The following is a 16,977-nucleotide window of genomic DNA, read 5'->3' as shown; positions in this document are numbered from 1 at the left end:
GAAAGGCAAAGGTCTCGAGTTTGAGTCTCGGTCCGGCACACAGTGTTAATCTGACAGGAAGTTTCAGCAGCAGCTAAGTTGGCGGGAGAGCGTTCCGCGTCAGTGGCTTCTTGCCACGTGGGCCTGGCTTGCTCGTGGCCGTGTGCACGGGTCTTGGGCATTTCCTAGCGTGGCTTGCTGTTTGTCTGCAGTCGCGTGTCCTGACTGTCTCCGCTCAGCATGTTATCCGACTTGCACAGTAAATGGAAGTTTTCTGTCAGTCAAACAGCTTTTATCTGATTAACTGGCTTTGCACAGGGAATTTTCCCTTTAACATTTCTGTTCTGTTTAATACATTTGTAGCTTTGTTCTAAATTTTATTTTAAATTATTCGGTTTAAGCTTTGGGTAAGCCGTAAAGGCGGAGTGTTACACCTTGTGAATTAATTAATATTTATCTTCTGGGGTCTGCCTAAGATCTTGATTTTGAACTCGCTTGAAAAAATTTAGCTTTAGCTCTGTTTATTTAAATTTGTGTTAATTTATTTTTTTACGGTCAATAGTGCTTAAGTCTTATCTTCTTCCATCTTGTTTAAGGTCATTAAAAGGGTTGCACTATAACTCGAAGGATCGCATTCACGTATCGTACAGTCGTTACGGCGCCTTCCATGGCCACCAGCGGTGTACGTAGGCCCCACACAATGCCACCCTAAAACAGCAGGGAACCACCACCTTGCTGTTCTCGTTGGACAGTGTGTCTGAGACTTTCAGCCTGACCGGGTTGCCTCCAAACACGTCTCCGACGATTGTCTGGTTCAAGGCATATGCGACACTCAACGGTGAAGAGAATCTGATGCCAATCCGAGCGGTCCATTCGGCATGTTGTTGGGCGCATCTGTACCGCGCTGTGGTGTCGAGGTTGCAAAGGTGGATCTCGCCATGGACGTCGGGTGTGGAGTTGCTCGTCATGCAGCCTATTGCGCACAGTTTGAGTCGTAACAGGACCTCCTGTGGGTGCACGATATGCATTATTCAACATGGTGGCGTTGCTTCAGGGTTCCTCCGAGCCATAATCCACTGGCGGTCTGAGCGAGGCTTGTCACCGACAGATCCTGTCTGTCTGTATGTCCTCCATGTCTGAATAACATCGCTTTGGTTCACGCCGAGACTCCTTGACACTTCCTTTGCTGGGAGCCCTTCCTGGCACAAAGTAACAACGCGGACGCGATCGAATCGCTGTATTGACCGTCTAGGCACCGTTGAACAACAGACCACATGAACCGGGTACCTCGTTCCTGGTGGAATGACTGGAACTGATAGGCTGTGGTGGTGGTGGTGGTTAGTGTTTAACGTCCCGTCGACAACGAGGTCATTAGAGACGGAGCGCAAGCTCGGGTTAGGGAAGGATTGGGAAGGAAATCGGCCGTGCCCTTTCAAAGGAACCATCCCGGCATTTGCCTGAAACGATTTAGGGAAATCACGGAAAACCTAAATCAGGATGGCCGGAGACGGGATTGAACCGTCGTCCTCCCGAATGCGAGTCCAGTGTGCTAACCACTGCGCCACCTCGCTCGGTAGGCTGTCGGACCCTCTCCATCTAATAGGCGCTGCTCATACATGGTTGTCTACAGCTTTGGGCGGGCTTAGTGACATCTATCAACAGTCAAAGGGGCTATGTCCGTGATACAATATCAACAGTCAACGTCTATCTTCAGGAGTCCTGGGAACTGGAGTGATGCAAAACTTTTTTTGATGTGTGTATTTCGTCAAATAGCTTTGAATGTTTGCTAGTGTGATGACATTCAATGGGTTTTCAGGCCCAAGATGTCCTTAGAAAAGGGTGAATCGTTCGGAGAGTGCAGCAGCGTCAAAGGTTGTCCAGAACGTCGTCCTGCTGCTATCGCACTGCAGTCTGTCATTTTTCACCCTGTAATGTGTGGGAATCAATGCGCCAATGTAAATAGTGGTTTTATTGACGCGCTTTCCCATGCCACCCTCTAAGACGTTTTCGCATACATTTAAGAGCAGCGGTGTGTGTCATACGTTTTTCTCGGCCGTTTAAACCAAAACTGTGTCGCGGTTCCGACCTCCGTCCAAGAGGCGTCGAAAGGAGGGGTGAAGTGTGATTAAAAGGGGTGTGACGATCTTGTCATCGTGCGACACGTCCGCAGTGGCGTTGGTGCAATCTGGTGCCAATGTGACATCATTAACCCACCTTACATCTCACATGAACGTCTAAACTCTGACTTTCTTTCTTTTCGCGTATGTTAACACCTTGCTTTTCGAAATGTCACTGAGCCTGAGAGAAACTTCTGCGTCGCAATAGGAAACTACAGGGTTTCAAAAAAATCACCCTTCAATCACATCACACACTGTATTCCAGGAACTGAACGGTCTATGGTTCGCTTTGCCAAGTTATAGACCAGTGTGCATAAAGCTGCGATAAAGACAAAACGACATAGTACAGACTGGGAATAATCCCTTGGGGACACACGGTAACATCTAGTCACTAAATATTACATATTTTGGTCTCATGTGACTGAAATGTTAATTACTAGTATTGAATTATTATCATGTCACCATCAAAGGGTCTGTTTACAATGGAAGAAAGGAAGGAGGATGGGAAAATCCAACCAAACTAAATTATCACACTGACATACATAAATAGCTACACATGCTTTGTTACTAAATAACTCCTCAACTAAACACATTGATTTATGTCTCCTGACACTTGAAGACTGTGCGCTCGGCAGGAGTCGAATTAAATCCTTTCGTCCCACCGAAAGCGCTCTCGTCACTTGATGTTTGCAGCAAGGTTCCTGGCAACAGCTCGAGGAATCAGCCTCTCATTACCATTAGTGACACGCTCGTTCTACTTTCTTAATCAATAGTATCCCGACTGATTTTGAGCATCCCACTACGATTTCCTTTTCTCTGCAAACCTCTTCGTCTAAGATTAGCAGCTACACCGAATGTCCTCGATTACTGTTGTATATACAGGATGACAATTATTGAAATAAAATCGTCATAACTTCTGAACGCTTTGCGTTAGGACGTTCAAACTGTACGGTTGGCTGCGGGGCATAATGGGAATTAGTATGCGTTTTATGGTTTGGTTTAGCGACGAAGCCTGCTTTCATTTGGATGGGTTGGTCAATAAGCAAAACTGGCGCATTGGGAGGACTCAGACTCCGCATTTCGCCGGCAGCAGGTTACTGTGTGGTGTGCCACGTCGAGTCACGGAATCATCGCTGCGACATTCCTCGATTGCACTCTGACTGTCGAACGGTATGTGAAGATTTCTGAAGATGATTTCATACCCAATACCCAAAGCTACCCTGACCTCGTCAGGATGTGGTTCATGCAAGAAGGAACTCGACCCCATCGATGCAGGAGAATGTTTGATGCCCTGGAGCAGCACTTTGGGGACCGCATTCTGGCACTGGCGTATCCAGAGGCCACTGGCATGGGCCTCCATTGGCCGCCACATTCTTCGAATCTGAACACATGTGTTATATCTTGCTAACAACTGACATTCCGCCTTCTGAACATTCTTCTTCTTTAAAAACTATGTTTTGAATAAAACTTAACAATAATTGAAGAAATCTGTATTTTTCTTTAATTTTTTGTCGTGGTTATTAAGTACCCCTTCCCTCCGTGTACACGTTATGGTACAGCTAAGATTGTACTAAAGTATATCTTGAGGTTCTGGACGTTTCTTAAATAGCAGCACCCATTAGCAGCACCCTGTTAATGGAAGTTAACAACAATTAAAGATTTTTTTATTTTATTTCTTTGCGGTGGCCATAAAGTAGGCCCCATTCATCATCCCCTCCCAACACACCACCAGCCCTCACCTTGGTAGTAGGCATTATAGAAAATAGCTTGGTATTCCAAGGTTAATGTCTGAAAGAAAGGAACAACGAACAACCCTAGCTATATCTACGTGAAATTTATTGGTTTACCATAATACCATCCACTGCGTTACCATAATACCATAAACAATCATCTGAAGAAAAGCTAATCATTCATTATTTAATACACTTACAGTCTCTTCAGGGCCTTGTTAGTTGAGAAGATTCTGGGCTCTATAGTGTTCAGGATGTTGCCCGAAAGAATCCTGAAACAGAAAAGACAAAGCGTTAATGCAAACTCTTCCACTATCAACAACTAACCGGCTAACTGAGAATAGGCAAGACAAGCTCATTCTTGTCACCACATTAGTCCTGAGTCAAGCAAATAAAAACATGATTATTAACAGATTCTGTTATAAATATTCCCTTTATGGAAATTACGTGACACCCACGATGTAATCGATCAAGTTCATGGTGCTGCAATGTAGGAAGTACGAGAAACTCATTATAATTTTATTTCTATTGGTAGTATAGCAGTGAATATTGGCATCTGAGGTCTTTAATAGCGAGAATTTGAAACACTGCCTACTGACTCATTCTCTTCGGATGTCGTATCCTGATATCGAGAGTATTTCGTTAGTGAACGTAATACCGGATCAAACTAACCTTTCTTCTATATAATATTCTGACCACATTATGAGTACCGGTATAGGAACAGAACATGATATATATGTCGATGGCAGAAACAAACCTTAGTGAGCAACATTCGACAGGACGACGTTACAAACGCGCATCCGTGATTTTTCCGAATAGCTCCACAAAACAAGTACCCGTCCTCTCTCTGTGTACACATTGTGGTACAGCTAAGACTGTACTAAAAGATATTTTGAGGCTCTGGACGTTTCTCAAGCAGCAGTATCCATTAAAAGAAAGGTAGTGTTAGTAAAAAAGTTAACAACAATTGACGATAAAATATCGGATCATTTGAAAGGCCACCACCGTCTCCCTCCCCATCCTTCAAAAAATCCGAGCTTGCGCTCCGTTTATAATGAGCTCTTTGATCTTTCTTCCTCTCTCTCTTCCTTCCTCCTTCTTTTCTTATTTTGCGAAAAACTCACCACCTGCCTCTGGATGTGGCCTATTACCTACTACTTCAAACCTATGTTCTCTAGAATAGCTGTTGGAGTATTATATAAATTATTAATCTAGCATTAACATCTTAGGCTACAATACCTCTTAAATTACTAAGAGTTGACTGAAGCACTTTTCTTTATGTACAATGAAGAAAAGCAAACAAATAAATTACTAATAAAGTACACTGATAATTACTTCAAGAGTAATGTGACAGAAACACCATGATAAAAGACATCTTCATCTTTTTCAACGGAGAAGTAACACGGGCAACCGGTTGCAATTTTTTTTTTTTTTTTTTTTTTGATACATTGACCTAGGTGTCGACAGCTCTAAGAAGCCTTCATCAGAGAGAGATTTTAACAACTGTAAATTTACATTGTGATCAGGCAATAGTCAAAGTTACGAGCAGACATGCTCAAGCCAAAAATTAAAAATTAAGGAAATGTTCCAACCTTTGATACGTATACCCTGCAATGAAAACATCTAATATATAGATTGATAATTAACCATCGGTAGGTTTCATAAGGCCACATTTTCACTAACACTGTGCGTAGCCATAAATAAGGTATTCCAGGAAGAATGGTCAATATTCACGGACATGACAGGAACGATCATTCGAAGCAAGAAATTCTAGTCAACAGGGGCTCTGACATGCATACGTTAACAGCTATGAGCACTTGTTCATTTCCGCTACCGTGGCAGACATCTCTTGTACTGAATAAGTGCTCATTAAGAATGCATTTTGGAGCGCATAACATTTTTTGCTTCGAATGATCGTTTCTGTCATATCCATGGATACTGACTTTCCCTCCTGGGACACACTGTATACAGGCTGATTCAGGATGAGTAGTAAATATTACAGGTGGCAGTATCGACTAATTCGAACAGAACATACCATACAACATGTGTGAAATTATATTTGTTACAGAGTTACAGGTGGTTACAGAGATAAGTTTTCGTTTTGCATTTTGCTGTTCCATTCCCTAAGGGGTTTATTTATCGACTGTTCTTTTTGTTTTTAAGTTTAAGGTGTGAAGCTGTGGTTCACTTTAAGTAAATGAATATTGTGAGTTGTTGACCAATTCTGATGTATCGTTTAGGCATGCCGCAAGTATTTACAAATGCTGAGTATGCTAGGATCGTATTTGCGTGCGGGTTTTGTAGTGGTAACGCTCCTAATGCTTGTATAGAATACGGTAGACTATTTCCTAACCGCAGAGTACCAGATTCAGGACTCGTGTTTTCACCAAATTGCATGACACAGGTACAATGCCCATCACTCATACTTCGTCTGAACTGAGATGTGTCTAGAGCAGATATGTGTAGAAGATATTATTCAGTTGACAGAATACTTCATTTTGTTCGCAAACCTGAAGTAATCGGGTCGTGCGGATGCAGAATCGGAAAGTATCTTCTTTTGCGTTCCAAAGATTGATCATGGCCGTCATATCATGAACGAGTATCGTTAGCGAGCACGCTCAGAAAGCAGTAGTTCGACATCATGTTTAGATGGAGATCACTGTGACGGCTAAACACCCGAAAACTAATTCATCACATAATAAAGACTGTAGAATATAGCACCACTGTTGTGAATTTTTCATTCATAATATATAAAGTATGCTGATAATAATCAGCGGAAGAGTCGGTTAACGAAGATCTATATCATTACTGATCCAAAATTTGCAGAACGATAAGTCATTAGCATGATGCTGCCAGTATTGACCTCTGAATGAGACAGGTGTAGAAATTAAACACGACTACGTCAATATGTCTACATCTACATGGATACTCTGCAAATCAGATGTCTGGCAGAGTGTTCACTGAACCACCTTTACTCTTCTCTATTATTCCAATCTCGTATAGCGCGCAGAAAGAATGAACACCTATATCTTCCCGTATGAGCTCTGATTTCCCTTATTTTATCGTGGTGATCGTTTCTCCCTATGTATGTCGGCGTCAACAAAATATTTTCGCATTCGGAGGAGAAAGTTGGTGATTGGAATTTCGTGAGAAAATTCCGTCCCAACGAAAAACGCCTTTCTTTTAATGATTTCCAGCCCAAATCCTGCATCATTTCTGTGACACTCTCTCCCATATTTCGCGATAATACAAAACGTGCTGCCTTTCTTTGAACTTTTTCGATGTACTCCGTCAGTCCTGTCTGGTAAGGATCCCACACCGCGCAGCAGTATTCTAAAAGAGGACGGAGAAGCGTAGTGTAGGTTCCTTAGTAGGTCTGTTACAAAGTGTCCTGCCAATAAAACGCAACCTTTGGTTAGCCTTCCCCGCAACATTTTCTATGTGTTCTTTCCAATTTAAGTTGTTCGTAATTGTAATACCTAGGTGTTTAGTTGAATTTACGGCTTTTAGAGTAGACTGATTTATCGTGTAACCGAAGTTTAACAAGTTCCTTTTAGCACTCATGTGGATGACCTCACACTTTTCGTTATTTAGGGTCAACTGCCACATTTCGTACCATTCAGATATTTTTTCTAAACCTTTTTGCAGTTTGTTTAATGTGATGATATTTTTAAACGTCCCCTTAGAAAAATTAGTGAATTACTATGCTGGTAAACCCCTTACGTTATTTGATTTTCTAACAGCTGGGCAAAACTGAACGTACTCAGACATTTCTCTCTTTACTTATTCTGATCATCACTAAACTGACACACAATATTTTTAGCGCAACGCAATCTGACTTTTAATAATCCCTACAAAAGAATGGCCCTGACCAACAACAACCTATGCCTTTCATGGATCAACTACCTCACAAAAATCTTCATTACTCGAACTACTGCAATACAGCGAGCGCCAATACTGCCAGCTAAATAAAAGATTCTAACTACTGAAGTCACTAACTACTGATAGGCATAGTTAGCAAATGAAAGATTTTGATAAAGAACAAACAATGTATTTACCTTAATAGTGCAAAAGTCATAATATATAGATATTAGTTCATGACATTCAGTCTTACAAATTTACTGTCTCTGATGGACACACGTCAAGATCATCCGCTCTCAAAACTCCGCCATCTCTCTCCCCACATCCACCACTGCTGGCGGCTCACCTCCACCTGCGCAACGCTGCGCGCTGTTTACATCCAGCTGCCCAACACTACAATAGCGAATATTACAACAATGCTAACCAGCCACAGACTGCACACAGCACAGCCAGTGATTTTCATACAGAGCACTACGTGGCGTTACCAATATAAAAACCTAAACATCCTACTTACAATTTAAGTCGAATTTTCTGGAAGGAAAAGAGTTTCAGTGGTAATTAAAGCTTTAATTTACCTCCTCTAAAATGCTTTTGAAATGATGCAACTTTCTGAAAAGAAGATATTAACTGGAATTCACATTTTATGATAACTAGGTATGACAGTCATTTGATAAATAAAGTAGAATTCTTTATGATTTAATTGGTAATATTTACGTCATTATATTTATTTAAAAGTTGTTATAATTTTTTTAAAAAGCGATCTGAAGGATGGCTCGAACCTGGATCGCACACGCTACGAGCCACTCCGCTACAGGCATACCCATCTCGCTGTACTGCCATGGCGTCTCAAGTTACCGGAATACGAGCTGCGCATGAGATTCTATAGCCTTTTCTCGGAAGCTTTTGGATAGTGCGCCTTACAGATTTTAAGGATGGACACCCTTGATGTATACTACTAACCTGCGAAGTCTACTCCCGAACTGTATTTCAAAGACCGTAAGGTCCCCTTGTCAGAACGTATCCTTCTCCGCTCTTCAGGTGTAAGTAATACGCAACTGTTAAACGTGGAGTAGGAAATATGCTAATGTTGTACGCGGAGTGAGAGGCCTTTAATAAGGAGTTTGCCGTTACGTTGAGCTGTGGCACTTACTTACTGCCTACGAGTGCGGCGCAATCCGCTTGAGCGCACCGCTCTCTGGGGACATTGCAACCGCTCGCTGCCCGGCGCTGCGGCTGCGGCGCGCCTGCTGCTGTCACACAAATGTCGCGCGGCGTTTGTTCCGGCCGGCGCTCGCCCATTCGCATTAAAGCGGCCCGCGGCCACTGCCACACACCGCCGTGTAATCACCCGAGTGCTCTCGCGACATGACCTCCTGTTCCAATCCCACACGCACAGCACCGCTTTCTAAAGCGCGTCGCTCCCGTAAATCCATTCCTCTAAATGCCAACAACCTCCCTGATCGGACAACGATCTGGATCTGGCTACACATATGAATAAGCTACGGAGTACAGAATCACTGCAGTTGATCGAAACTGTCAGAATGGTACACTTCTAATAGACATTTGATCATGGAAACGCTTGTTCACTGCATGGAGTTAACAACGACATTGCTTTTGGATGTCATTCACCCGCCAACTCGAGTTGTCACATAACATCGACAATAGACACAGTGATTTTTTTTATTTTGAGACAACGAAATATCTCAACAACCGGATTAAAAACGGAAAAATTCCTGTTCAATGGTTTGAAAACTGATGGGGGGAATTGGCGGGGGGGGGGGGCGGTAGGGGGGGGGGGGATTGGCGGTGCCACTTTGACATCTAAAATAGGAACATGAGATTTTCATAGTACATTAGGATTCTACGGTAAAAAACACGTAGCTTTCGTACGTAACACTTTTTTCGTTGTAGGATAGATGGCGCTCTAATTGAAGAAAAACAAAATTGCGTTCAAAAACGATATTCAAATGGTTCAAATGGCTCTGAGCACTATGCGACTTAACTGCTGAGGTCATCAGTCGCCTAGAACTTAGAACTAATTAAACATAACTAACCTAAGGACATCACACACATCCATGCCCGAGGCAGGATTCGAACCTGCGACCGGAGCGGTCGCTCGGCTCCAGACAAAAACGATATTATATCGAGAAAAACGCATTGGATCAAAAAAGTAAAACCAGACGTTTTCAGTAGATCTGAGAAAAGGTGATTCAGATGTGCCTCTCACCAACGGGGTGCTTGTTTGTAAATTTTATTTCATAGTTACAACTCAAAAATGTCGCAGCCCACTTCGATAGTCTTATTTGTTCACATATGGAATAATTGTAGTCAAGTGTAATGTGCTGCGGATATATAGAAAGAAAGATCCTTTATCATTTAGCTACAATATATCAGGTCAGCAACTGGAAGCAGTTAATTCCATAAATTATCTCGGAGTACGCCTTAGGAGTGATTTGAAATGGAATGATCATATAAAGTTGATCGTCGGTAAAGCAGATGCCAGACTGAGATTCATTGGAAGAATCCTAAGGAAATGCAATCCGAAAACAAAGGAAGTAGGTTACTGTACACTTGTTCGCCCACTGCTTGAATATTGCTCACCAGTGTGTGATCCGTACCAGGTAGGGTTGATAGAAGAGATACAGAAGATCCAACGGAGAGCAGTGCGCTTCATTACAGGATCATTTAGTAATCGCGAAAGCGTTACGGATATGATAGATAAACTCCAGTGTAAGACTTTGCAGGAGAAACGCTCAGTAGCTCGGTACAGGCTTTTGTTGAAGTATCGAGAACATACCTTCCCCGAGGAGTCAAGCAGTATATTGCTCCCTCCTACGTACATCTCGCGAAGAGACCATGAGGATAAAATCAAAGAGATTAGAGCCCACCCAGAGGCATACCGACAATCTTTCCTTCCACGAACAATACGAGACTGGAAGAGAAGGGAGAACCGACAGAGGCACTCAAAGTACCCTCCGCCACACGCCGTCAGGTGGCTTGCAGAGTATGGATGTAGACGTAGATGTAGATATAGAATTCGACACAACTGAGAAGTGCTTACGATGCAATCTGCTGACCTGCATTGTTGATACGCTGAACAGTGTTCTCCCGCGTTGTTGGCAAATCGTTATAGGTTTTACTCTTCAAGCAACCCCAAAAAACTCAGTCTATTAAGATCTGGCGATCTTGCAGGCCAAGATACTGCTCCACCTCTTTCCGCCTACCGACAACTGTACATGCGCTCTAATACTTCGTGTGCTGCCACAGAATAATGTGCTGGACACCCATCATATTGTAACTACATTGTTTGTAGCAAGTCCAAGGGAAGGTCTGCAAGCAATAAGGCAAGTTTGACCTTCAAGAATGTTCGATATCTATCATCGTTTAACACTAGATTACTAAACCCACTTAAAATTTACGATAGCAGTTGTTAACAATTCGCGGATCCCGCCAATCTGTTATTGTTAGTATGACATGTAAAACAGAACATTTTGTACTTATTTTTTATGTGGCATACCAAAGGAGATCTTATAATTTTAATTAACTAGTGCATAAGCTGTAAGTCATGGCTTCCTTTGAATAAGCCGTAGTAAAATTTACGATGGCTTAGCAACATTTTCCCGTAAGCAGTGCTCTAGGATTAAGATACCACACGTAAAAAAATGGGAAAAATATCCCACATCAAATATTCACATTTCATGGGCGCTGATGTTCAACTTGGCGTATCCGTTATGGGTTCTCCACATCCCAATAAGGCATGTTGTGTCGATTAAACGTACAGTGTCACAAGCTGCGACACTGTCGCGAATAAAACAGTGACCCGAATATAGAATAAATTTCCTTTACTTTACGTCTATGGTCACAAACTTTTTGTCTATAGATTACCGGTTTCGGTCTATAATGACCATCTTCAGATCTGTTTTACAAAAACATTGTTGTAATGTACTGCAGCCACAGTGGTATCGTCAAATGTTAAATGCAAAATCAGCACCATCATTGTCAAATATATGTAAATAACAGCATATCTACAAGTCATTTTGTCAGCAGCGCTGCTCATTGTTTTTATAAAACAGATCTGAAGATGGTCATTATAGACCTAAACCGGTAATCTGTTGACAAAAATTTTGTGCCCATAGACGTAAAGTAAAGAAAATTTAAATGTAGAGTGGTTTGTAAAGATCGATTTGCCTGAAATCAATACTCGAGAAAAGAAACTGGGGTCTCTCTGCATTTGCTGAGGCGATCAATCTGGCAAAAAGCCACTCTGTTCTAGAAATCATTGCCATGAAGTTCCTCGTGGAGGGAAATATGAAACTCATGATATTTTCTTAGTTTCAAAATTCGGCAAACCGTAGCGTGACTACGTGACACGATTGACGACATGATGGCAGAGAGCTAATGGTTCATTACACCCAATACAGTAATGTCATTATTGTCTCCAAAAACAGTTCTTCGACAGTTCCTCTTCCTTGGTTGTACAGCTCCTTCGTTCGAGAACTAGACAAAAACAAGCGAGTGATCGCACCCGGCTTGGAAAACGTTAAGCATAAATGGCTACAGTATTATCCACATTCCGACCACTTTCTCCACGAACGTAAACCATTTCACTTTACTCTTCTATAGCCCGCATTATAACTAATAACGGAGTCAAGTTATGAAGGAAAGTATTTATTAAATGAGGAACGATACGCACTCAATGAGTCCAAATTAAAATTATTGAATGATTGAGTACTTCAAAACTGAAAAACACTGAGTCATTTGCCACATACGTCTGACTCTATGCACTTTTCTCGACATAACTCCGTATCCAAAATCAACTGTATTATTTGTCGATTACAGCGCCACCTATAACGAAGTGACAAACGTGGTACGTAGAAACGTTACTTATTTTCCACCGAGTATCCGACTTTAAAATAAAACTGGGATGGCTCTGTTTACGACTTGGAAGTTACCTTCCACTCCACTTTCTGCATTTCAGGCAGGGGGGTGTAACACTGGTAAAGCAGGATAGCGTATTTAAGAATACTAAACACATATTTTTCCGTTTTTTAATCCGATTTGTAGTTTTTGAGGTATTTCAACACAACGAACTCATTCAGTATATTACTATATTGTGGGTGTCATTTACGCACCAACTCGAGTTATCAAATAACATTGACAATATACAGGGTGATTCAAAAAGAATACCACAACTTTAAAAACGTGTATTTAATGAAAGAAACATAATATAACCTTCTGTTATACATCATTACAAAGAGTATTTAAAAAGGTTTTTTTTCACTCAAAAACAAGTTCAGAGATGTTCAATATGGCCCCCTCCAGACACACGAGCAATATCAACCCGATACTCCAACTCGTTCCACACTCTCTGTAGCATATCAGGCGTAACAGTTTGAATAGCTGCTGTTATTTCTCGTTTCAAATCATCAATGGTGGCTGGGAGAGGTGGCCGAAACACCATATCCTTAACATACCCCCATAAGAAAAAATCGCAGGGGGTAAGATCAGGGTTTCTTGGACGCCAGTGATGAAGTGCTCTGTCACGGGCTGCCTCGGGTAGTTTGGTTTTCAGCCTAGTCAACAGCGCCTCAAGCGAACAAATGTACAACAAAATGAAACTTTATAGCTCCCTTAATTCGCCGACAGATAATGCTTAGCTCTGCCTTTTGTCGTTGCAGAGTTTTAAATTCCTAAAGTTGTGGTATTCTTTTTGAATCACCCTGTATATTAGTTTTCAGCTCTCTAGATAGACTCTGGAAGACTCGATATATCGTACCTAGTTTTTTTATTCAGAAGGTGCGCAGAGCACGTGTTCTATAAGATGTGGAAAAAAGTTATTAATTTGGAGATTGCGTTATATTGTCTTCACAGAATGTCACTGAAATAAGGACTTGTAACGCAACCGTAATCCTATTCGTGTCGGCTAGCTAAGCGGTTTGTACCAGTTTCGTAGTTTTCCAAAAATTTGGGTCTGTGGCCTTTCAATATGACAATCTGTTCCTAATAAGAGTTAGTTACAGAGAAATTAATTAATGCTCTAGATATATATAAGGCATCAGAAATATCTGCCACTTGCATACAGAGTGTGGCTGGAATGTTGCGACTACCTTCCAGTGGTTGTGGAGGATGTCCTGATTAACAAATCGAGGATAGGAACCCGCGTCCAGAACGTCGTATATTTGACATCCGCTGCTGCATAATGGCGTCTTTTCTCACGCATTGGGGAATTCCGCTACAGCCATCAATGCTGTTATTACATTCAATTTATCTACCCTACATTATGACGGAGCCTCGGTGTTTTCCAGTCTCCTGTAATGTGCCAAAGAACTTAGAGTTCCGTAAACTATCCGCTCCTACAATTTCATTTTCATTACAGTCCGTAATAATTAGTAACATATACCTCTCGATCTCTCGCTCTGCAACTCTCGAAAACGGACTGGTTTCGCATTACAAAGTGTCATAAGTAGCACACACAGCATACAGTAATTGTAAACTTTCGTTTTCCGATAAATAAGAAGATTAATTTTCAAAACCCATCTAACCTTACGAGAGGCTTTCTAATTCCTGATATTATTCTTCCACGCCGTTACGAATACTACTGATCGACCTTATCACCGCGAGCACATTCCAGCCCAAATTCTTCACCAACAAACGCGCTGTTTGCATTTTCTCGCCACGACTCGACTTTATGGGTGTATGAACTCTGTCGATGTCTTTACCTTTCAGGAAAATTTAACCTAAATGCCGTCACACATTAAGGCCATCAAGTTTAATTGCTACCTCTGTCTCACTGGTGGATCAATGATCGCAGCTTCATAGTTAAATAGCTTATCGCTGTGTAGCATCTGTAACTAAACCAATGGGGTTGGGTCAGTAATGAATTAGATGTTATGTCAGTAAGTAATACGAGGTTACGTAGTAATGCTTATCCACTTCCATACCTTTATTTACAGCATTTTTCTTAAGGAAAATCGTGACTCACAGAGTCATATTGCAGACTTCATTCTGGTAGGGTATTGGAGAACCTATGTTCAAATCACCTGTTCCAACCTAGACCTTGCACAAAATTTTGACACTGCCAGCATGTCTCACAAAAATTTTTGCGAGTGTAACTATCTTGGTCAGTTAGTAAATACTAGTAACCCACCACCACAATTTTTAACTAATCTAACGCCCACTTACAAATTTAAAACGTCATGTCTACTGCTGGAGTTTCATCGTATGAACAGTGAAAATCAAGTTGCCGATAATCTTTTCCGGAAAGGGGGAGGGAGGAGGCGTGGATACTGTCAGCGGCGAAAAGTTCCAGAAAGACTTGAATTTGTGCGTAAAGTTTATTGCAAGTCATTTATTGCTCTCATTCTCAAATACTTGTTGAATATAGTCTGGGTACGTTGCCTCAAGATATTTGTTTTTTCAAGCAGCGGAATTATAAATAACGCAGCACGAAGAGCGAGAAATTTTATTGAGACGCTGTGGCAGAAAAGACTCTTAGGAGACATCATATTTCATCATGTAAGATGGCAGACGCAGTAACTAATAACAGAGAGAAAACTGTAAACGCATTTCAGAACGTCCTGATTTCATTCGATTACATTCCATTATCCTTGTTTTGCTTTTGTGGATATTCATCTTACATTCTCCTTTCAAGTCCGTATCCATTCCTTTCAGCCATATGAGGGTACTCCAGCACAGTTGAGATAAATTCACATTGAACATCAGCATTAAACTATTCGCTACGCTTTAATTGGCGGAGCAAGTCCGTTCAAATGTTGGAGGATGGCCACTCGTAATGCAGCCAGGAACACTGCGTAAAATAATCGTTTTAGTGATCCAGCTCCTATGTTGCTGGAAGGCGTACTGCTGCAGCGGTGTATTGACGTCCAGATCTTTGAAAATCGTACGCTGACCACCCAACGTGTTTGTGACACACTAATCCTTCCCCATTTCCATCCTCTCAGCCTTCAGTTTTAAGAGTGATGATGACATTTGGTTTATGGGGCGCTCAACTGCGCGGTCATTAATGCCCGTACACATTCCCAATATGTGCACAGTCCGATCTATGCACTTCCATGAATGATGATGGAATGATGAGGACAACAACAAATACCCAGCCCCGGGCAGAGAAAATCCCCAACCCGGTCGGGAATCGAACCCGGGATCCCGTTATCCAGAGGCAGCAACGCTAAAGTTTTAAGGGTTACAATGCACGACGTCATCGAATAGTGTAGGCAGAGGAGCTCTTGGAAAGAAAGAATATTCAGCGCATGGGATGGCCATCCCATTACCCCGTCTTCAGTTCCACCGAGCACGTATGAGATTCATTGGGAATACGTACTGCAGCACGTCAGCATCCACCAACGACCATCCAATAGTTGGCAAACGCTCTGGCCGGAAAGCGGAATTCCCTACCACAAGAAATAGTTACCAACCTTGTAGCCAGCGTTGAAGCACGTCGAAGAGCAAGCAATGCCGACCGTGTTGATCACACAACCTATAAAGAACCATGTTCCATCTTCTGTTACGTCCAAGAGACCATCATAAATTGCTGTGATTTCAGTGTAGTTATTCTCTTTGAATAAAAGCGTCATTTCTGTTCGTCTCATTGCGTATTTCTTTCTGTTATTACCTGTACTACGCTGTAGCAGTAATCTGTATGTATGGTCAACGTTTCGTCGAGCTATATGACTTGGCCGTGACACATCTCCGAAAGTTACTTTCGTCCTTTCCTCCTTAAGTTAAACAGAAGAGGTTAACATAATCCATCACAGAGCGTGGTCATGGGATTTTGCAGAAAGTTTCTTTAAAGTATGACATTTTACTGCAGAACGACAGCTGTTTACTATTAAATAACATGAGTTATTAGCATTCCTTACTGTGTGAAAAACTGGTGGAAGCCTACCTCGGGGAACATATGATTGGATTCCACAGAGATGTAGGAACATTGAGGCAGTACTGATCCTATGACTTCTATTAGAAGAGAGGGTAAGGAAAGGCAAACATAGGTTTATAGCATTTGCAGACTTAAAGATAGCTTTTTGACAGTGTTGACTGGAGTACTCTCTTCGAACTTCTGAAGGTAGCAGGGATAAAATACAGAGCATGAAACGCTATCTTACAATTTGTACAGAAACCAGGCAGCAGTTATCGAGGGGCATGAAAGAGAAGCAGTGGTTGAGAATGGAGTGATACAGGGGTCTAGACGATGCTATTCAGTCTGTACACTGAGCAAACAGAAAAGAAAACAAAACAAAATTTTGGAATGGGAATTAACGTCCCAGGAGAAGAAA

The 16,977-nt window shown here is 41.8% G+C and overlaps 1 protein-coding gene across 1 annotated transcript in view; it reads right to left on the bottom strand.

Moving 5' to 3' along the window:
- Positions 1–16,977, bottom strand: part of LOC124622850 (lutropin-choriogonadotropic hormone receptor-like) — a 410,889-nt gene that overhangs the window by 265,701 nt on the left and 128,211 nt on the right. Inside the window, exon 2 of the mRNA XM_047148642.1 lies at positions 4,027–4,098. Within this exon, the coding sequence (XP_047004598.1) occupies positions 4,027–4,098 (72 nt within the window). The remainder of the gene's footprint in view (positions 1–4,026; positions 4,099–16,977) is intronic.

This window comes from Schistocerca americana, chromosome 7 (genome assembly GCF_021461395.2).
Source record: "Schistocerca americana isolate TAMUIC-IGC-003095 chromosome 7, iqSchAmer2.1, whole genome shotgun sequence".
NCBI classification, from domain to species: Eukaryota; Metazoa; Arthropoda; class Insecta; order Orthoptera; family Acrididae; genus Schistocerca; species Schistocerca americana.
Note: the sequence above shows the minus strand (reverse complement) of the source record. Positions and strands in the feature narration are given on the sequence as shown.